Genomic DNA, 23,420 nt, shown 5'->3' with positions numbered 1-23,420 from the left:
TATAATTCATCATAAGAATATTGTATTATTATTTGAAATAATCCAGCACCCAGCTACGAAGAGTACAGGGAAAAAATATATTTTTGCAGACACGCCTTTCTAAAATTGATACCATGGATGAAGTTTTCAACAAATCTTCCTCAAAATAGAACCAAATATTCTTGAAAAGTCGTAGTATAATATGACCTTCACTTGAAAAAATTGACTTGAATGGTTTCTTCATAAAAAATCGTCGACTATGAACCTTTTTTTAGGCGTTTCGCGACTCATTAACCACAACACAATTATTTATGTGCTTCAACCGTATTTATACCTTGAGAGGGTTGTGTCATAATTTGGTAGAGAGATATTGCTAGAATAGTGACTGATTATCCATCTGCAATACACTGTCACCCCTGCTTACTTACTTGCCAGCTGCTTGCCCTCGCAGTAGTTCGATCGCCACGGGTAATCGCAGCCCTCGGTGACGCCTCGGTGCTTTCCGGCAAACACTAGCCCGTTCGGGCAGTCGTACAGCTCCGGCTGACTGTTGATGCACTCCCAGTACCGATCGCAGTACGTCACATCGCCGACGACCTTCGATTTGGTTTTGCACGGATCCTCCTGATCTTGCCGCTGTCCGCTGACCATTCCTGTCATTGCGAAAAAGATGAAGAAGAAAAAACAGAAACAAATCCATTAAATGAGGTTGATTATTACTGCGACCACCAAAAAAAAAACGCTTCTAGAGATGAAAGTTCGTTCCCTAAATCGCACAACCGCACCAATTTGTATGCAATGAAGCTGTACGTGGCGCGTGGCGTTGTATCGCCGGCCGTTCCATGTCGCATTTGCATTTCTGTTCTCCGCTACCTGTTGGTCACCGCTCGCCAAAACGGTTCGGAAAGGAACCAACTTCACGCTCCCCAAAGTTATTCAGTTCCGGCCAAGGCCAGGTGAGTTGGTAAGTTTCTGGGCGCTTCTTTCCACAAAGTGACAGCGTGATGCACCGTGCTCAAATCTACTACCGCGTAGAAAATGTAAATGCAAATGAATAACACTGTTGCAGTGGCATCGCATAGCGGGGAAGATGTTACAGAGCACTACAGAAGCCGGTGGCACGCGCCCGTGGCACTCGTTACCCTCAATGTGGCCATCACTCAAGGAGGAAGCATAACTTTTAATTACATTCCGATGTAATTGAATACTGTTAGCCCGTGGAGCGCTCGTGTCGCGTCTCGCGTCCGATAAAGGGAGACTTTGGAGCACTTGCTGGCCACGCCGGGGGAGGGGAGGGAAAAGTTCATTCTTCACGCTGATCCAAACTTGACAAATTGCGAATAAATTTAACGGCGGATGGCGGGGCTCCAAATCGGCAACAAGAAGCGAATCGATGACGAACAGGTGATGGCTCTCTTTCGCTCTCTGTCTCTCTCTAGCTGAGGCAATCTCTTCTGGAGGGCGTGATCAGATTTGATCAGATGCAAACAACCGAACGGGCCAGGTAACGAGATCTTTCTCTCCCTCCGTGGTGTAACACCATCCTCGATGCTGGAATGCATTAATTGAATGATATCATCTTCTGCGAACGCGAACCATGAGCTCTACTTTCGAGAGGGATTTCGCAGAAGGCAGTTTCAGGAGCACGAGTAACAGATTGAGTTCAACCACGCGGCTTGGCGATGGCCATCTTGTAGACAAAGCACAACCCATCAAAAGGCCCTTTTCAGTCAAATTGGCTCAAAAGGTCTACCACCGTACGATGCACTCGCGATGAAACACGCCGTCAGTGCGTTCCATTTTCGTGGAAAACACCACGAAACCTCCTCGCGTGGGCCCGTTCAGGTCAATTCAATTTCTCCGCTCTGACCGGATAAACAGTTTGATTGAAAATTCGTTCGCTCCGCCTCCGGCTTGGGTGCCATTGGGAAAAGGATAATCACGGAACGTGATCGAACGCGTCTAGCCGCGGACAGCCAGGAGCGACTGAACGGGCACGTGACCGTACGATGATGAGCACACGATACCTCGCTCGACACCGCATTATCGCTCTCAATGGCCCAATGGAACGGGATCGCAACCGGTAACCGGTAGGTTCGATGACACGGTATACGGTTCCCTGCCAAACCGATCGGTCAACCAACTCAGTTCCGTTCCAATCCATTCCGTTCCGTTCCGATGTTTTAATTGATTCGAAGCCGTTCCAATGGGTCGTCTGGGTTTGGTTGGTGGTTCTGGGTCTGGCCACGCCATGCCACGCCAGTCGTCGAAAGCCGAGTTCTTTCACAAACGCGCGCCGCCGGCAATCACACTCGTAAGAGGGAGATAATTAATTCCTTAATACTTTAAGCGCTTTAACGGACGCTTCGCACGCCATTCACAGGCTGCTGCTGGTCGTGTGTGTTGTCGAATGTCCCCTTTTTACGACAGAGAGAGAGAGAGAGAGAGAGACCGACAGAGAGACAGAAAGAGGGAGCGAGAGTGTACGTTTCGCGAGGGTAGATTTGCGACAGGTGGTCGGTTTTTCAACCAATGATCTCGTCCCCCCGCCCGGTAGCCCGCCAGCTTTCTGACAGCCAGCAGCACGAGGAGCAGTTGCTGCTGCCACTCGGTGAGTTCGCGCATGCCGCTCGAACGAGCAGATAACATTATACGAAATGACATCCAATGCGAGCGATTTCATGAGGATGATTTCAGGTAATGCCACCAAGCACCATCACCATCACCATCGTCATCGTCATCATCATCATTATCAGCGTTGAACGTACCAGGCAAAGGTTTGCTGCGCGAAGTGGTTGGTTTGTAATCGAATTAAATTTACCTCTTGGTCTTGCTGAGGGAGTTAAAGCTCGGAAATCGGGCGACGGTGTTGGTGGTGGTGGTGAGATAAAAGCGCATCGCGAAGCGCTTTACGGTAATTACATTCCCCTTAGCATCGCCTTTCGCCAACCAACGCTCACATACGCTCGCGACAACCACCACCACCACCACCACGGTGGCGCCGTGGTACTCAGCGAAGTAATTAATTCGGTTATGAGCAAAATATGATTTAAGATGCCGGTAAGGCGTTCGAAAGCTCGGGCGGTACGCACCTGAACGACTTCTCACGATTGATAATCATCATCCATACAGAATTGCTCTCATTATCTCCCAACCGCCCCTCACTTCCACTGCGATGGCCATTTCTCGAGTTCGATAAAGTGCTGACTGAGAGAACCAGAGTGCTGCTCACTCCAGACAAATCCATTTTCGTTACGGCACCACCACCACCACCACCGCCGTGTAATCCACTTTTCCATCTTCAAGGACTCCTAGGAACGGAGGGTACCTCGGGGTTCGAAAACGTAAAAGACCGTCCGCCAGACAGTAGGCCGTTTCCGTGCAACCATTTACGGCTGGATAATTAAATTCAATCAAACCATTTAGACGTCGTACGTCGCATGCAACGACGACCACGACGACCAGCCTACTGCCATACTGCACTACACTGTCTTTATCCTCCTTCCCTCAGGAACGAACCGAACTCAGGAACACAAAGCGATGAGGGAGAATGAATGCAAAAAAGACACAAATTAAATCTGATCTACGGCTGTCAGGATAAAATGGACTGTAAATTTCATCCCCGTCCCATTATATCTCCCCCTGGCTGGGGTGGTAGTTGAGCGGTTTCGAGGAAATTCGAGAGGGAATCTAATGGAATGCCTCACTGGGAATAGGAATACCCAGGAGAGTGCGTCTCGAGCGTCTTCTATTGGCGAATGAAATTTTAAGGCCCTTATCGGCCGGTTGGCCCCCGAGGCCGAGACTGATAATTAAATTCATAAATACCACTCCACTCGCACTCGGCCACGTTCCCGGTTGTCCAATTCGGATTTTACTGGGGGGAAAAGGTACGCACTTGCCACTCCCCTCCCTCACCAAACCACCCACCCTTTAATACGCGCCCAAAGTGAAGCAATTCGAATGATGGTAGCACCTTCACTTCGTTTCCTTTTCTCTCTTTTTTTTCTCTTTTCTTCGGCTTCTAGCTTAAGTGTCCATTGGCTGTCCGTTCTTATCTTAAAGTTGTCATTCCATGTAAATCCCTATCTCTGAATGGTCCCTCCCCGAGGGCACATCGCGAAATGGCGACCAGCGCTCCCCTAACGATGGAGGCGCCAGTACTTCATCGAATCGAACTTAACAAAAAAAAAACGAGCTTTGGGCAATCCCAAAGCTTTAAAATTCACTGCCACCGTCGGTCATTTTATCTAATCTTACCTTTTTTCCCTGCCCGGCCGGGGCTCGGGCCGATTCGGGCGCTTGCTGAATGTTAATTACCGCGATTTGTTTTGAAACCTCTCCCTCGATACCCTTGTGACCATCCCCTGCCCCCTTCCCAGGGTCGTTGCAAACGGACCAAAGTGGAGGTCAAGAACGAAAAGAAAAAAGAAAGCACAGAAAGCGGCCAGGTCACTCTCCCGGGGGGGATTCCCTGCTGCCTTCGTTGGCGCAATTGGTTCGATTTGGGGTCGAACCGAGGGGGGTCGTTACGGCGTTGCTCATCCTAATTACACCTTCGGGTGGAATTAAAATCGCTCGATCTCGGCGATCCGCGATCCGGCGAGCACAAACATTAGCTGCCATTGCGTTCTCTGCATTTCTCTTTTTTTTTCCTTTGCTCTTTCTCTCCATTTTTCCCACTCGGTGCCCCTTTTTTGCTTAATTTAGTGTGAAAAGTTGCTGCCAATGAAGCCGAAGGCTAAAGTTTAAGATAAGAATTGGTAGACCAGCAACCCCGTAGAACCAGCAGTCGATTAGGTGAAGATGATGCCGGTGAAAACTTTGCGGGGCCCCAAAACAGGCATATTTTGCTCGGTTTTTTTTTTTTTAGAAGGCGTTGTTCGCATCCAATTCCTCCCAAAAAAAAATGATAAGGATCCCTGTTCATGAATCATATGTAAACGATGCTGGCATTAATTCACTTTCGAGATTTTAAGCATCCTCCGGGGTGACATTACCGCCAGCCAGCAAGAGGTCAAACACGCAAAGAAAGGAAATTGTAATTAATCAACACCACGCGTTCACGTATGCAACGCCGCTTCACTAACGGATTGCCACGGATGCCTCGATATCTTCAACCACCCGGCCATCCGATGCAGCCGAGCTTCCAACTGGACGATCTTCTGTTCAAACAATAATTATAAATTATGATGAGCTCTCCCTTGAAAGCGGCGGAAGCTTCACGAGTGGCACGATACAGCTCCAGCACGAGCTCGAATTGTAGTGGCCAGAAGCTGGCTCACGGTACGATCCTGCCCTGCTCTGCGAGTCCCCGGGAGACCATTGGGGGAGCGCGCATTAAGAGGGTAAAATTGAAATTAAAATAATTATACGAATCATAAGACCTGCACGGCGCCACGCTGCAGCAGCAACATGAGGAGCGTTCGGTCTCCGGGAGTCCGATCGAATCGAGCGCAGCCACGGTAGCCAGCTCTCATTTAAGCAAAACGGCCCCCCGGTGGTCGTTTGGAGCGAAATTGGTAAAACCACTTGCCCTGTTAGCGCACGAATCTCCGGCACGAATCGGGCATTCGGAATGCGCAAAAGGTTTCGCTTTCGAAGCCTACCAGACGGCACCGCACAGCAGAGTCTGGCTTCCCTTGAACCTCACGTCACTAATTATAATTGCAACAATCAAGCCAGGAAGGCTTTTGAAGGAAGGCACTTCAAACTTCAATCGCAAACTTGAGCACCGTGCGAGGTGCGCATTTGTTTTGCAAACGTGTTCAATTGAGTGGCCATTAGACAGATTACATCGACCGTTACCTTATCTTTCGAGGTAGAATCGAGTGGCTTTTAAGCTGATTGGTAGCGCAACATGTTTGCAGTCGAAGTAACTCACAACAATCGGATGGGGGAAAAAATCGCGAAATAAAAAAACCGCGCACTGATTGTCGTCCTCGTCTGATTAACGCAACCCAAGCACCAGCTACTATCCTTCGCTGCTGCTGCTGCTGCTAATGGCATGGTGGAACCACAAAAGCGTCACTGCAAACTGCCAGCGAACCAGCTCATTTCCTGCGTCTCGCGTCTCGGCGACGGGACTGATTAATTAACCCAACTGCCATGGCCACTTCCGTCTACTCTCTCTCTCTCTCTCTCTCTCTCTCTCTCTCTCTCTCTCTCTCTCTCTCTCTCTCTCACTCTCTACTCTAGTGACTTTTGTAGGAATGCTCGCGTAAAGTTTTTCATTAAACTCCGCTTCAGTGGCAGTGGCACTGGCGGTGGCGGATGGATCTTTTCGCGTTTTGCATTTACGACCGCGAGCCACGGAATGGGCTCCGAGATTGGTACACCACGATGATACACCACGACCATTGGATGATACACCACGACACAACAAATGCAAAACCATCGCATACCAGTCGGGGAGCAGAAGCGTTGGGATTGCTAATGAAAACGACGCCATTCCCGGTTGGTTCTGGTACTGAGCAGGTTCCTGGCGGGGTTGTTCGCAATGATGGTGGCAAATGGAGGACACAAGCAAGCTACCAAAACACTAACAATCCAAGCTTCAGCTCACTTCCAGCTAGACACGCAAACGGGAATCAATTTAAAACTACAACCGCCCGTGCTCCCCTCGCCCCGGAAGTGCATGATCCGACGTTGCTGCGAGGACGGATGCAACGATGGATGGAAGGAGATCCTTTCCCCTTTCCCCTCGAGCGCAAACACAAACAAAACCCAAATCGTGGCAGGCACATCCTGTTGGTTTACAAGAGAAAGAGAACCAGAAAGAGAGAACCAGAGACTCAGAGAGAGAAAAAATAGAGAGGAAAAAGAATGCAAATGAAAATAAATGGCGGCAGCTGCGTCCTTCGTGAGCTGCGCGCGAAGCAAGGAGATTATCCTGCGGCACCCAGTGCATTGCACTCTGCATTCTGCGGGCAGTCATAGCAAGCCAGCCTGGAAGGCGTGCTGTATACATGAGCTGCATCGTAGCAACCAACGTTGCCGTGCTGCATGCCATGATGCTCGTGGATTGCATATTCCCAGCGCACAGCTTGGTTTGGAGGAAATTGAATCTCGCAGACCGCACCACCACCACTATCTGCACCACAAACCGATTGGCCGCTAACGAAGGCACTGTGAGTGACCGCGAGGGTCACGCGGTGCAGCGTTTCGCGATGCATAAGTTTAATCGAACAAACTCCCGAACGAAAGTAAAGCAGAACCGGAGAGAGAATAAATAGCAGCAGCAACACCAGCACACAAAAAAAAACCCCTTATCTACATCTAAAGTTCTAAAAGATTAAGCGCTTTGATGAAACGCCTGGGCACCAACTCTAGGTGAACGACGCGCGTCGAAGCCAAACAAACTCTCCGGTCACCGAATCCTGCTAACTACCGCCCAGGGGCACTACATTGCATTGCACTCATGGCTGCAGTGCCCCCTCTTCTGGCCTCTGTCCCGGCAGATCGATCGTTTTCCCAGTGCCCCCACTTCGACGAAAAAAAAGTGAGCAAAAAGTTTTCGTTTAATTAATTCTGCAATAAATAAGTTTTCACTCTCCCAGCAACCACCACCAGTAACGGCAGCAGCAGCAGCAGCAGGGTATCGCTAGCTAATAAAAGCCGTAATTAATTACACAAAAGCGGAACTGACCACCGACGTGGAAGCGAAGGATAGAAGCCAGCGAGACCCTTCCTCTCTCTCGCTCTCAGCTCAATACCAAGTTGTCGGATGTATTCATCCTGTTTTGGTCCTTCTCCTCGCTCTCTCTCTCTCTCTCTCTCTGCGACCTGCCGAAACAGAGACCCATCCGATCGAGCATCTTATGGCCCAGACCTTGTCAACGATAAGCCCGGTGTTGACATTCACCTTGATCCCCCCCCCCCCCCCCCTTTCGCATCCCCGTTCGGTCCGTGTTTCGGTGACCAAATCTTGAGGTTAACTTATGAAATCTTATTTCATGAACTTTCTTATCCACACCCACACACGCGCGCGCCGACACAGACCGGTGGCATCCCTTTGATGTGGTCTCCGTTGGCCTTTATGTGGTATCGGCTGGCACCGACCGATGGCCCGTGGTACAGACGGGGTGAGAGGAAAAGTCTCCGTTCTCTCCGGTCACTCCAGTTATGTCGATCTTTATCCTGATCCGATGGAGCGAGACTGCACGGCAAACTATTCTTCGTTCGTTCAAACTTGTGGCCAAACTTTCGGCCTTCAGTCCTCTCTCTCACTCGCCTTCCCCCCCTGGAATACAAGTTGGCTCTCTAGAATGAATGGAAGAAGAAGTCTTTTTTGGAAGCGAAGCGAAGGATTACTGACCAAAAGTATTGCTTTACAAGAGGATCAGTAGCAGCAAACTTTTACAGCAACATGATGTCCACCATCACCACAGCCAATCGGATATCAGTGTTATCACAGTGCAGTGTACGTTATAATATCATTATCCTCTCGAAAGGTGCCACCGACAAGAGCTGCTGAAGCTGATCAAACAACTCGCTCCAAATTTACATCTTCCAGACCAGTTCCAACACGAAGGACAACGTTGTAGATGTCTTGTCGCTGTAGCTAGATAGTCCTCGAGGACCCCGGGACCGCTATTTGTTTCTAATAAAGTAACAAGCTGACAGCTTCCTTCCGTACAGAGTTCGAGTCGAACGGACGCTGGCCACGCGGGCAGTGGCTTGTGTTTGCCATCATAACCAGATTAAAAGAAAACACCTTCACCTCCCCTGGCCTGCGCACCTGGCCTCGTACATTCCATAAACCTCCTCGGAGGAATGTCAGACATTTCGCACCCGGTGCTAGCAGCGCGTTTGTATAGCAATTACCTGGCGTACTCGCACTCGCACTGTGTCGCACACGCCTCGTCCGGCGAAAGGTGAAAATTATTAACAAGAAAAGAAAACACACGACGAACACTGGTTACTGGTCACTAGGGCTCTGGTCGACCACAGGACGAAGCTCATAAATCAGCTAAGCTGAGAAAACCCTCCGCTCAGTAGCGAAGCGGAATGCATACGCCACGTTGGACGCGAAATTTCGGGCACCGAACTGCGACCTGCGACCTGGGTTCCAGCCCGAAAAAGGGACACCAAAAAGGACCACCGTCCTTTCCGACCAACCGCACGTACTAGGGCCGCGCACAGGAATAACATAAATATTTTCCATAGATAGGCAAAGTTTCTTCGCAAATATTTGTACATTATCAAAGATTTTCACCGCTCTCACTCTCTCTTACTCTCTTCACAGACTCACCGGACACCGGACTGGACTGGACTGGACTGGACTGGACCGGACCGAGCAAGCGAGCGAGCGAAAGCACGCGAATTCGGCGCCAAAGCCCCAAATGACAGCTCACAGACCCAAGGACCTGCTCCCCACAAGACCTTCCACGCCACAGGCACCAAGAATTCCTTCCTCCCGTGTCGGGGGCCCATCATACGGACACACAGGAGGCTGGTGGTACAGGCACACATTAGCATCATAAGGCGGACGATTTTATTAGAATGGCACGGTACCGACATGGACATGGACCCTGGATCACCATCACCACCAGAACCAGAGGATCTTTCAAAACATTAAATAGCCCTCAATGGGCGGCTTGAAGTTTGTGGACCGCAGCAAGGAAGAAGGAGTCAGGAGGTAGAAGGGCAATAAAGGAAACCCACATATGTGTTGCCCAGGACGAGACCAGGACGAGGACCAGTCGTGCCATACTGTAATAATTTTGGTAAAACTTAATCAAACTCACACCGTGGAGCGGTGGAGCGAGGAAGTTGGGACTGGAAGAGCTCCCTGCCGGGGGGGGGGGGGGGGGGGGGGGGGGGGGGGGGTTTGCCGAGAAGGCACGATGTCGACGTCGATGTGCGTGTCTCCTCGGGAGTCAAACAACACGCCCATGGTGCCTCCTGCCGTGAAGGTGTTTCGTTGGATGATGTTTGCGTTGAATACCCGGGGATGGGACGGGGAATTGACATACACCCTGCAGGTGCTGGTGGTGATGTGCACACATCGTAAACGAAAGTAAACTTTTACACTTGCACGGACTTGGGCGCATGGATCGGCTTTTCTTGTTCAACTCTCACGAGCCCATCCAATACTGGGCCACTGGTACGACGTTACGGCCGACTGTCTGACGGACAAACAAATTTTCGATTATCAACCAGGGCACCCCGGAGAGTGCTCGTCAAACGAAAGTGAGAAGCCGATACCCTTGCCTCAGGGCTATTTTGTTTCTTTTTATTTTTTTCAACGACGACGAAGCCTGACGTAAGATGAAGAAGGATTGGGTCGAAAAAAAAGTGAATTCATCGCCGCCAAGACGCCGCTCCAAGCTGACTCAATCCCCCTGTCAGAGCTTAGACTCTAGACCAAGCTGTGGTACGATCTCTGATTAATAATGCTGGAACTCACAGTCACCAGCTTGTATGTGCTGACTGGTAGTGGCCGCTTGTACGATGAAGCCATGCACGTCACCAGTGTATTGCAAAGTTGATCGATAAACGTTGATTAAAGAACTTTTCGGTTAGTATCGGAACGGATATTCCAATCCGGCTTATTAGTCGATTCCAAGCGACGGGCCGAGGGGGTTGACATGTAAACTTTCCTCCTAATGACTTTTGGCGTAATGAATTCGGAGATTGACACTAATTTAGACAGTAACCACAGCAGGCGAAAAGGAGTCGGTTACTTGGATGAAAGTTTTGTGAATTTGTTTTTTCCCTCCTCGAATTCGATTCGTATATGGTGAACGCAGGTGGTGTAATGAATACGTGACACTAGGTGTCTTTACACCTTTTCGATCGAAGCAGCCTTTGCGCGGGTTACTGAGATGAAATCGGATCGACAATTCACGGGAAAGTGTTCTTCACGGGAATGTGTCAAGTTACTCAACATCATAACCTACCATAACCTCTGCAAACTAACTCCACTTTTTTTTCGAATAAACAAGGAGGTTTATGGTTTCGAAACCACTTTCAATCAACCGAAAAACTTTGTTAATTAAAATCCTCCAAAATCCATCTCGGTTGACGGCTGTAATTATCCACGCACCTTCCCTGCAGCACGATTGGGTTTCCATTCCGATTTACAGAATACTAAAATTGTTATCAAAAAAAAATACAAAACACAACACAGTTCGGTGAACTCCAGAACATTCTGACTTATTCTGAAACGACTTTCAGCTTCACTCCAGTGTGCACTCCACGATGTTGATGCTTCAATCAAGCACTCGCCCTTTCGCGGGACTCCACAGAAAGGGGACTATTCACGGTACACACAATTCATCATCGTTTCGGAAAAAGCGAAAATAATTGTAAAACTTTTGCCTAAATGGCACCTCGGCGCCAATGCGGCGGTGACCCCGTGCCGAGAACGGTTTTTCGCGCTGAAATGAAATTGTTATTTTGTCGTCTTTCTCTCGTCACGTCAAGAGCCGCGGCACTCGCGCGACGGACTTCACAACACTTGAGCACAACCCTAGCCAAGGGACGAGCGCGTGCGAAAGGGGCACGAAGACCACCGAAGTGCTCTTTAATAATCTTTAATTATCATCAAAAAGTAACACCTGACACAGCGGAGGGGGCTTCCTGCTACTGCTTCCTCGCTCGTTTTGGTCCCGTTTCCGGCACCAAAATGGAAATGGTGACTGTTCCACATTCCGTTACTCTCAGACTCGAGGCGCACTTACTGCGAAGTAGCTGAATGCTGCGAGTATTGTTTTCCTTCTTCTTCTTCTAAGCTTTTAAGTCACTTTCCAAGCTCTCCAACAACGACCACCGTCCAAGATCAATAATCAACTCCCCGGTGGCCACCCCGTCATGGCCATTGTGCAACTTTATCATTGTGCACGGCTCGGCCACGGTTACTCATCAGCTCCATTACTGGGGTTCGCAAAATTACCGAAAACCCTGGCTGGCTGGCTGGCTGGCAACGCGACGCGACCTCGTCCGAAAGGGAAAAGTTTGTGGAAAACACATTGCCAACGCCCGATGATTCCGATGAACTGCTCGGTTCAACACCACCAAACAATGACTAATTATCATATCTGGACCGTCGTGGAGCCACCAGCATCCATTAGCTCACTGGAGCGTTCCAAGAAACCCACGAGGGGACGGTGGGGGCTAGGTTACGTTTCCTGGGCCTGGGTCGGAGTTGAAATTAAGTTCTCCCGTTCTCGGTCTGTTTTTAGAACTGAACACTCCGGAGTACACCGAGCACCGGGTGCAGTGTCCTCGACTGTGAACCGCGCTGCTCTATTTATGTTAATAAGACAAACTTCAATAAATTTCAATAACTTTCACAATTATGAAATGTATCCTGTGGTTATACTCTACCCCCACCTCTCGGGGGTTGGGGGAGGTGATGGTGCAGAGGTAAAACTCATCTAAATCCCACTCAGGGTGTCAGCGGGTTGATGTGCGCGGATATATACTCCGCTGGGAGCACAGGGAGGGATCAACTGCGGAAGGTACCGAGGCACGCAGGTGTTTGTGCGCGCGATCCAGTGCGGTTTCCCGCATGTCCAGGGAGATCTCTCCAACGCACACACACCAGGAATACCACCGAAGCCGAATTCCGGTCCATTCCCGAGGTGCCCGCCCCCGAAATGCCTTGGGCCAATTTTGGTGAAAGCGAGGTATGGATCACCCCGGAAACCAATCTCACCGCAACGCGTCCACCAGCCAGCCAGCCAGCCAGCCAGCCAGTGAGCGCGGTAACCAGGCGGAGATTGGCTTGGCGACCGTGGCCATTGCTGGTGCTGCTGCTGCTGCTGCTGCTCGCCAACCAACCGACCGGCGTCGTTAAGCCGATTTGGTGGTTTGCGGTTCCTGCGTGCGGTATCAATTTAAATTAAGACACGACATTTAAATTATCCACGCACACCACCACCACCAGCAGCACGAGGCCCCTTCGCGTGCCCCTCAGCTAACCCAGGCCGGCCGGCTTCTGGTAACCACAAGGCCAACGGTCGTCGAGGACAAGGGAGCAAATCCTGCCGGTTCCGGCTTTGCTTCTCCAAATTTGCAAAGTTGCTGGAATGGATTAGAACCCTGAGACAGAGAGAGAAGGAGAAAGAGAGAGAGAGAGGACGGTGTCGTGGCGTTGCCTTGGCCGGGGGCTAAATTGATTCGGGCATTGTGGTCACGGCGACGTCGTCCGCGCTTCGAGCTTCGGTAAGGGTTTCTTGGCGAGCAAACGGCGAGCTGCTTAATCGGTGACAGAAGACGAGCAGAATTCAGAAATTCATTCCTTTCCGGTGCCAGACCGGGGGATGCATCACCATTCATAAGGCCCCACAAAAAGGACTCACCAGATATTCATAACGTTCCGGCCTGGTTAAAAGGATTCACGAGTTAGAGGCATTCATGGCGGTGCACCATCTTGGATGCGTAATCGACACGAAAGTTTTAAAAATTACTTCCAGACCTATTGTGGTTTTCGAACGTTCGACAAAAGTTAATTCAAACTCCATTTTCGGATTATTGCGCTTGACAAACCTTTGAGAAGGATGAATTATTTCACTCGAACGATCCAGTAGTCACAGCATTATGGTTTTCAAATGGCTTCTCGAATTCGACAAAAGAATGATTCCATCAAGTTTTTCATGCCGAAAGGCGCCAAATCTCCTAGGTAGAAAACACTTTCCGATAAAAAAAGATGATTTTGTATCCGCTAGCCGTATTGAGAGTGCGCGTACCTCAACCGCTGTTCAACCTCAACAGCATCACCATAACTACCGGCTGCTGTGATGTTGGCAGTGTTGCCGATGTATGCCTCTCGTTCTTGTTCGTTTGAAAAAATGCTAATTTTCTCAAAAAAAAATCTTATTTTCTCACGTTAATTTTGGCTTTTAGGTTTTGAGCAACTCAAATCGGTTCGAGATATTTCATTCGAGCTATCGAACGTGCGAAACACACAATAGGTCCTTGCCTAATCGTAAAAATACACAGAATATGTATCTGAATCCTCCCATTTTCTACAGTGCAATAAAGTCCCGAGAACCACTTAATACCTTACATAATTTTCTGAAGATAATCCTACTGCAAAGCTCCTTCTCTCACCGATGTTCCAAAAAAAGCACCAGAGTACGATCTCCCCGGAGTGTGCCTTCTGATGATCTTTTCAATTACATTAGCAATAATTAGTTAAAGTCTCTTCTCGCGAAAGTACATTTTAACTACACTTCACTTCCCTAGGAAAAGAGACGGAGTTTCAGTTGGAGAAACCGCCACCCCACCGGTTGGAACCGATTGGCTCCCCCCAACAAGAAGCCAACCACAAATCCTGGTGGAATGGTTCGAATGAACAATACGGCGAGAGCGGGCGCAATAAGGGCAATGATGAGATGTTCGTATTAAAAGCACGAAATCTCAAGAAAAAAAAATATATACAGAGAAAGAGAAAGCGAGGAAGCAAGATGGTAGTGGCTAACGGGGGTTTTTCTTTCTTTCTTTACATTTCGCCCCAGTACCAACCCAGCGCAAGGCTCTGCGAGAATCAAGGATCAAGCTGCAATTGCCCAACCCAACGACGATCTCAAAAGCCCTTGATTACTCTCTGCGCCTCGCTTTGCCTCTTCGTCCTTTCGTTTCATTCGGTTGGCATGCAAAACACCACCATCGATGATGCTTCTGCTGCTGCTCTTTATTTTGGTCTCGCCGTTTTTAAAGAACCGCCACAATCAAATGCACCACACCATCACCGGCAACTTATTCCTTCGCCCGGCCAAGTACCGGCCCGTCGCCGCTCGACGCAACAACCAAACACAGACACAGGCTGAAGAAGACGCGCATCATTCGCCGGCATCCTTGAGTCCGTGAACCATAAGGAGCGGGCCGTTTCGATGGATAATGAAACTGAGTACTTCACGGACCTCCTCCCGGGGCCCACTCCGGACCGCCAGGAATACTAAAGGCCAACTATAAAGAACCAACCAACCACAGGAAGGAGGAAAAACCACAAATCGTGGCGTGGGGATTGGCGTTTTGTTATCGCGTTTTGTTCCGCGTTCTTGCGTTCTTGCCGTGGCGGTGGGCAATGAATACGAAACGCCCAGAGCCTCGGTTCGGTTCAAAAGCAACATCATCTTGGGAATTACTCACTCTCTCTCTCCCCCCCCCCCCCCCCCCTCTGTCGCTCTAGACTGGAACAGCGTGCCCATGTGCAAGTGAATACAATCTAGCCAAACAAAAACCAAATCCTGGCGGAAGTGAAATTGGCCCGTTCGTTGGTTGGCCGGGATTGCTGGGAAGTTAATCTTCCGCCACCCTCTAACGCGTGTCCAATATAAATTTTGGCCCGACCCCTCAAGTACGATACCGCGCCGGGTATCAGGGTTCTTCAGGCGAATAAAAGAAGAACGGCACTCCGAAACCTCGCTCCCACCAAGAAAAGGAAGCATCGACACCCCGGAACCATCGGAGGAGGAGAGTGACGCCGAGCCGTTGTCGTCGAAACACGTGCTCCACGGAGGCTGGGCCGTGTTTAATAAGCAAAGAAAAGATTAAGACAGTCGAGAGATAATCGCATTTGGCTCGGCAGAATTATTGCCTTCCGGGCACGGCAACCTTTGTTTATGTTGGAGTGTCCCTGGTACGGGCCCTGAGCCCAAAAGGATGTTCCCAGTTGGGCTAAGTGACTGGTTGACTGACTGAGAGCAGACTAACTGCACTCGAGCACAAATACTTCAAGCACCTTGCAGGGAACAGCGATGTCGAAACAAAATTTCCCTTCTGTTGACATTGCCTTGGCTCTTTATTGAGCTAGCCTGCTTTGCTGCTGCTGTTGCTTCTATCGCCATTATTAAATCTTAAGATTATCCTTACGAGTTAAACGCTACTCAGCAGCACGCAGCTCTTCCAACTGTGCGCATCATCTGCCCGCAGGTGATTGAGATGACTTCAAAACCGCCCGTCTCGTTGGTTCAGCAGCAGCAGCCGAGAAGTTCGCTTTGTTCCCGGTGGGTTCATGGAGTTTTGGCGAGAAGTTGGCGCTGTCGGCGACGTACCCTTTCACGAATGACACGCCACGTCAACCTGACACACGGTACGCACCCACCACTTCACGCACGCAGGATCAAAGCGAAAAAGCAAAAGTCCTTTGATGAGTCCGCGGCGCGCTTGGTGCCCGACAAGCGCGCCTTCGTGACAGCTGCTGTGGTTACACGCGACGTCAGCATCCTTCCATCCTTCCTCTAGAGTTTCCCCCGTTGGCACTAACCTCAAATACTTTCTTGATGTTTTCGCGTACGTTCGCTCGGCTGCCGTGTGAACCGTTTTCCCCATTTTCCCGGATCATCGGATACCTGACGGCCTTCCGCCGGTATCGCCCCTGTTAATGCGTGGAGTTGGGGGGACTGGTATGAGGTGGTAAGCAGTCAATTTGCGTCGGTTCTCCGGTGAGCCCTCCCTCCACGTTTCCTGTTTTGGTTATATTATTTTCCAAAATTGGATTTAACCTGTAACCTGTCCCCTAGGAACATCCTCTACACTTCCCCCGGGTTTGTCTCTGATTTTGAGCTGATGAAATGAAGAGCCACGCCAAATACCGCCACAAACCGCGTCTCCACGTGGGAGCGTAACTGTTCCACTTGGAATTTGAATCATCAAAAGTCTCTGGCTGCACCAATGGCAATGCTCCAGAGAGAGAGAGCGCGAATCACTTCCTTCACCACAAGCCAGCCATTTTGCCAGCCACAACAAAGCAAGCCGGTCGAAGGGTCGTAGTTGACGCGGTTCTGATGCAATTCGGGTTAAAATCAATTTGGCCCGCGGGTGCTTACGAGGTGCCGAACCTCGAGCCTTACCACAATCGAGCGAAGGATAAACGAGATTTTGTGGTCGAAGCATGCCCTGACTGACGTTCCCCGGGGCGCCGATGACGGCAACGCGTTCGCGTAAACATGTTTACGGAAATATTCGGGAAGGGCCCGGGCCAGGACGAAGGAGTACGTCCGCCGGAAGTTATTTAAAACCTTCCGATAGCTCCCGCAGAGCGCTAAACGTAATTCTAAACCCATAATCACCCACTAATGAACACCACCCGGTCTGTGGTGCGTGAAATTAGAGCCCAGATCAATCCCAAAAGTTACCGAATATCGAACTAATCAAACAACACAACCTGACTAGAGCGGTCTGATCGTGCTCGTGGCGAGTATTAGAGGCAACCGCTGGCCGGGTAACCTCCTTCGGTTGCTTCCTTGTGCTACAGGTGGCCCGCATTCCGATAATTTCTCCAATCTATCCCACTGAAGGGAAGTGTAAGTATTGACCCCTGAGGAAATGGAACTCGCAAGCTAACTGAACTAACTGATGGCAGCTGTGTCCGACTATGAGACTAGCGTAAGTGAGTTTTAGCAACTTTCCCCCTAGGGCAAGTGTGTCCGCTTATCGTTGAAGGTGCATCTTCATTTATCTTTTCTCTCCCTGTCTCTGCGGCTGGTCACCGGTGCTGGCCTGTAACCTTTGGCAGTAACATAATTAACGATAATAATACTTCGGTACGAGAAGAGCAGCATCCAGAAAGGAGAACTGCACTTTACAAACCCCCGGGTGGTCACAGTCACAGAGAAAGAGAGACAAACTTTCTAACCATTATCGGACTTTGTGGACACTTGGAGTCGTACCGTTCACGTCGAGTCGTTGCAGCGAAACATCGTGCCCAGTGGCAGTACCTGGAAGTGCTCATAATTCGTACCGTAAGCAGTGCGAAGGTGAACTACTTGCAGGAGTTGTCCCTATTTTAAAATGTATGTCACACCAATGTGCAAACTGGGACAATTTGGAAGAAGTAAACCGTATTACGCCTTCAACCATAAGTTGGCACGGACTCCGGAGTTCGTGAAAGATGCCCCTGGTATGCTTATGGAAGTGCACACTTATCGCTCTCTTTGATGAGTGGCAATAATCAACGCTTCAACCAGTTCAACCACTCCCTCCATAGAGCTGAGGGCCCTCAGCAGAAACATATTCCCCAACATATGCGAAGGCATCCAAAAGGGCCAAAAGAGGGACTCAAATCCCTTCGGCAAACATGAAGCACGGCAACACGTCCCATCACTTCGTGCCAAACGGTAGCGCAGCAATAAAAATATGCCACCAGAGGATGAAAATGCATGCATTTTTCGTTTACTCCAACACACAATGCATTTATGTTTCCCTCGCATCCAACGGTCCTGCGAGCGGTGCATCCTTTCCTTCGTTTCCCAGAACCATTCATCCGTCGACAGCGCGACTGTCGCCGAGCTAGCAGCAACGGAACAAGTCACGTACCTCGTCCGCGGTGCTCGTCCTGGGGATCGAAAGCATTGCATTTAGCAGCGTGGCTAAATGTACCTTTTAACCTACCCTGGTGCAGTCTCGTGATACACGGTAAGCCCGCTACACATAGCTTGGTCGCCCCGCGTTTGGTCTTAACAGAATGGAGCGCCATCGGCAGCGAACAGTGCAACCGCGGCTTGGAGGCATATGGGGCCACCAATGGGAGGAAAAGGAGGAAAAGGAGGAGGAGGAGATACAACAAAAAACCGAGAGGATAATGGTTCGACAACCAACAGGGGCTTTCGTTTTTATTTTTTAGCTCACTGTCTCTCTCTCTCACTCCCTCCCCATTGCGGGGCTTACACAAAACGGGCTCCATTTTGGGTTGCAACGCGGTTTTGTCCGAGGGGGATCAACCTCGTGACCTCCTGAGTTGGGGTCAACTTTTGGGGAGCCGCACACACGCAAATGTACAAAAATAGTGAAACCATTCTTACCGTTTTGCCATCAATTGGTCGGTCGACCAATCTCTCTCCTCTCGGCCGCCAAAGCTGCAATAGTTGCAGCTGAAAGCCATGCAAACGTGCGGAAGGGATTTGGTACGAGCGAAAAGCGATCGTTGGTCTGAAAGAGCTTCTATTCATTGTGACCTAGCATACGTTTCAAGACAATACATGTGGTGCATGTGGTGTAGCAACAACGATGTCATGCTATTACTTTAAAGAGCATCCTTTTAGGATAGGTATCTTTCTTCTTCAGAAGCCACTGTCAATCATTCGATGAATGTCATGGGGATTTCGGTAGTTATTTTTTTGTTTCGACACATATTTTTAACATTTTTCCCTGAATGCTAAACGTTTCAAGAACATTGTGTAAAAATTTTGGATCAATCGAAGCATAACTGACAAAGTTGTAGATTTTTTAAAATTCGCCTTTCATAAAAGGTCCATGCAGCTCGCTACTTCGAAGGGCGTTTCCCAAAACCAACGTTTTTAAAGTCGGTCCCCACCGTACCGTAAAAACTACTGGACCGATCGATTTGAGATTTTTAATACATAATCTACACACTTTTTTCCAGGTAACCCCGTCAAGAGATCATTAAAATTGTTGATACTTTTTTTAACAATTATGTAAAGCTCGTTTTTTGGCAGAATCGCAAAAAGCATCACTTTTTCAACTTCAAAAATCTGCCAAAAATCGAAAAATTGGAATATCAACAAAAACTCTCCGGGGCTACCTAGATAAACTTATAATCTTTCTAACGAATATCGATTTGTATATTACAAATGACCCGTCATAACGCTACGATCGTAAAAAGTACCTTTGCGACGACACGCCTACCAAAATTTGATGCCACGGTTTAATTTTTCTTTGAATGTTGCTCAAAACAACACCAAATATTCTTCAAAAGTTGTAGATTAATATGCCATTTACTTGAAAAAATAAAATTCAATAGTTACGTCACAAAATATCGTCAAAAACGGGCCTTTTTTTGACCCGAAAATACCGAAATCTTCCCTTAAACTACTAAGAAGCGCAACGAACGGACAAATTACTAGTTTTCCTACTAGTTTACTAGATCCTGCCGATGATTCCTACCTGTCGACTTGATCGCAATGAACTACATTCACCAAGGAACCCCTCAAAACCAGTCAAAAAATCGTGACACATTCAAATGAGTGTCTTACCTGAATCTAGTAACACCTAGTCCCCGTAATCGTCACCATTCCAACCTGGCACAACTGTCAAACCAAACTTCATCCCAGGAAAGACGTATTCCCCAGCAAAAAAAAAGCAGCTAGGCGATCATGCAGATTGATAAAAATTGCCACTCGACTTCCTTCGAGGCCGCTCACAAAACGCGAGGTGCTAAAAGCTTCCATCCCACCAAAAAACTCCAAACAGAACCGCCACTAACGAACCACTGGACGAGCACAGAGAGAGACAGAGAGAGTAGAACTTGCCACAGCTTCAGCAAACTCCAAACTCTGTCAACGTGCCCGGGTTCTATTCGTTTCAACGCGTCTTCCCAACGCAACGGCAGTGAGAGAACGAAGCGCACCCAACTTCGTCTGCTCATTTATCGCGCTTTCCTTCCACCCGAAAGGGCACTCTCCTCTCGGGTGGCCATAATGCGATCGAAGGCGGATTACGGTGCCTCCTCTCCCCGCCAAAAAAGCGGCGGGTCAATAATTGGCTCCTCGTCCTCAGTCCCAGTAGAACGAAAGAAAGAAAGAAAGAGGGCAACGAAACTTTATCGTCACTTTAAATTATTCGCGTTGAAGTTATTCATTATGAGTTTCCCATCCAAGGCATACAGTCAGGGCCATAAATGAGTGCCAAAAACCCCCTTCTATACCTCCCCGGCTAGTCCTTACTGTTTACCAGAGCAGACTGCAGGCTGGAGGTCGCGATCGCGATCGAGCGCGAGTTTAAAAAGTTTTATTTACGAACACCACACCGCCGGGCACCAGGACTCGTCCCGGGCTGATGGGCAGGATAAATTTGTTCATTTTTCAAAGGCGGTACACCGAACGAACCGATGCACCAGAGTCCGGATCTCCCAGCAGGAAGGGTGGTAAAAGTCAGAAGGCCACGCTTGCTCGCACACTGAAATGAGATGAATGGGCTTCCATCTGCGGATAGTTGAATTGCATTTCACGAAAAGTTAAAACGGGTTTCTGAGCTGCCGCACAACCTCCAAATGGAATTTCGGACGGAAATGAACTATTTATTACCAACACACTTTGTGCCCGGTCCCCCGCCCCGGGGGGTCGAACTCGGTGCAGCACAACAAAAAAAAGGAGCTGGACCAGGAGGAAAGCATGGAGGGAAATTTCCATATTTGTAAAATAAATATCTAATTTTCCGTTTTTCCACCACGCCACGTGGTGGCCCCGGGAAGGTTCACAAAAACACCCGAAAACGAAACAAATCCGTTCGCTTTGTGTCAAGGCAGTAGCAGCAGCAGCAGGACGATGAGGACGAGGACGAGGACGAGGACGAGGACGAGGACGAGGATCGTTGGTTGTGACTTGTGTGTGACTTGGCGGGCGAGCGCGTGCCCGGACCGTTCATTTCATCATTCGGTACGGTACACTTTCACTTTGGCGCCGCTTTAGCACGATGATGGGCAACGGTAACGGTTCCAACGCGATTTAGTCGCTTTTTTGTGCTCCAGGAAACTAATTCAAAACTTACTTATGCATTTATATGTGTTTTCTCAGCTCCGGACCTCCTCTCTCTCTTTCTGTCTCTTTCTCCTTTCATTTCGCGCTTTAAATAGTCGACAAAAACATTAACATCGTGGAGGCCAAGGATCACGTAGCCGTCGTTTTGTGCCCAGTCACCAGACCATCGCTCGCGCTCGCTTCACGGTAATCCGCGAGTTCCGAGAACTCCGTCACCGAGGGAAGAGAATAGTTTGCAAAAGCCGCGTTGCGTTGTATTTTGCAATTCTAACGTGCGGTTCGTTATTTTTAAACCCGGTTAGACGAATGTGTGGAGATCCGTCATTCGCCGGAGTCGCCAGCAAGGAAGTAATAATAATTTAAATCATCCCTTCAGCAAACAGCGTCGCTGGAAACGCTGGGTAGCCAGGATAAAGTCACAATGAAATGCACAAAAACCTGCTTGGTTGTTCCAGGAACTACGAATTTCTCATTCATTAAAATGAAGATTCACATATTTTTAATGGCGAGTTTTTCCAAAAGAATTGGAAGAAAATTCCGAAAACTTGCTGGCCATCGGTGACCGATTCCAGTGTAAGCGTCCAGAGAATGCAAATTAAAATCCTGGAAATGGAAATGCACTCGTTTACGGTCGAAAAATGAACCGTTTATTGCATATCAACAACAGTCATTGCAACAGTCATTAAAAAAATCAACTTACAACTTCGTTCGAACAGGAAAAGCATTCACAATGTTGTAACGTGTTTCGTAGAACCTTTTCTTTCTGCGTCCTCACATATTTTTACTGATTTCCTAAGTATCTGGATATGTTACCGCTGATCCATCGTTCTTCATGTGATAGGAATGGATTCTCGAAGCTTCAAAGTAGCAAAAAATCTTCAAATACTTCTCTCATCAACAGTGACATCGTTTGAGTTCGACAAACATTGTACGATCCCAACATCTTCCTCGTTTCTTATGCAATATTAACAGCCGTATGTCTCCCACTGAAGCATCGCTGTACGTTTAACACAAACGGGAGCAGAACTTCAAATGGAATTGTTCAATCCGCCTCACCTTAAAGCGGACGTGTTTTAATGAAAATTTAATCAATCGACCGTCCGTAGTCCCCCGATACGATTGTGACCGCAGCACCAGGTTTTTGTACAGAGATTCCTTCCATTCTCTGCGAGTTAGCGACTCTCCGTAGCCGATACGAATCGGAAGATGAATGAGAAAGTAGATTTGCATTGTGGTGTCAGGCACTGCACCGCACGAACCACTACAGTGCTTTCCCCGATGCAAAGCATTTCCTTTTAGATTTAATTCCCGCACCCTCACCAGTCTTCATTTCCCAGCGAACGGAGACCTCGGCAGCGCGCAGCAGCAGAAAGCGAATTATGAATCCGGAAATAATTCACCAGAAAAAGCGACACTCGAGTGTCGTTGGCGATGCAGGAAGTCTTCGAATAACTCAACACCCCTACACTCTTCCGTTTCACTAAATTTACTCCAAGTGATAATAAGTGAACTTCTTTTGAGAGATGGAGACTTCTAGCGTCCCCACGGAAGCGTCGGTTTGGAGCCTTGGAATGTCGTCTCGCTGCGTTCCTGCTGCTGGCGACACAATCCTTGCAGTCTGCTTCTATGCCAATCCTGGTGGTGGGTGCGAGGTGCTATCAACATTCCAATTCCCGCAGCAGCTTGATTCCGAAGACACATACAGATCGAGTTTAAAGCTTTAAGGCAGCCAACAAGTCGACTGCAACCAATCCACGCGCGCCCTTTAATTGTTCGCAAAACCGACCAACAAGAGATTTCATCATCATTCCCGGTGGGGTTGACAAATCAGGTTCCCGGAGTGCTTTTCGGAAGGGGACACGCGACACAAACAATGCAGGCGACACGTTTTACAAAAGCCCAGTGATCGTCGGCCGGCCAATTAAAGCATCATACTGCACTCACGCCACTATTGCAATTTCCCGTACCTGCTGATGATGATGATGATGATGA

At 48.9% G+C, this 23,420-nt stretch overlaps 1 protein-coding gene across 4 annotated transcripts in view; it reads right to left on the bottom strand.

Annotated features, from left to right (window-relative positions):
* LOC126581371 (protein obstructor-E-like) overlaps positions 1 to 23,420 on the bottom strand; it is a 41,684-nt gene that overhangs the window by 3,654 nt on the left and 14,610 nt on the right. For all 4 annotated transcript variants that reach the window (XM_050244966.1, XM_050244969.1, XM_050244967.1 and 1 more), the window contains exon 3: positions 408 to 632. In XM_050244966.1, coding sequence (XP_050100923.1) covers positions 408 to 632 — 225 coding nt within the window. The remainder of the gene's footprint in view (positions 1 to 407; positions 633 to 23,420) is intronic.

This window comes from Anopheles aquasalis, chromosome 2, assembly GCF_943734665.1.
Source record: "Anopheles aquasalis chromosome 2, idAnoAquaMG_Q_19, whole genome shotgun sequence".
Classification (NCBI taxonomy): Eukaryota; Metazoa; Arthropoda; class Insecta; order Diptera; family Culicidae; genus Anopheles; species Anopheles aquasalis.
Note: the sequence above shows the minus strand (reverse complement) of the source record. Positions and strands in the feature narration are given on the sequence as shown.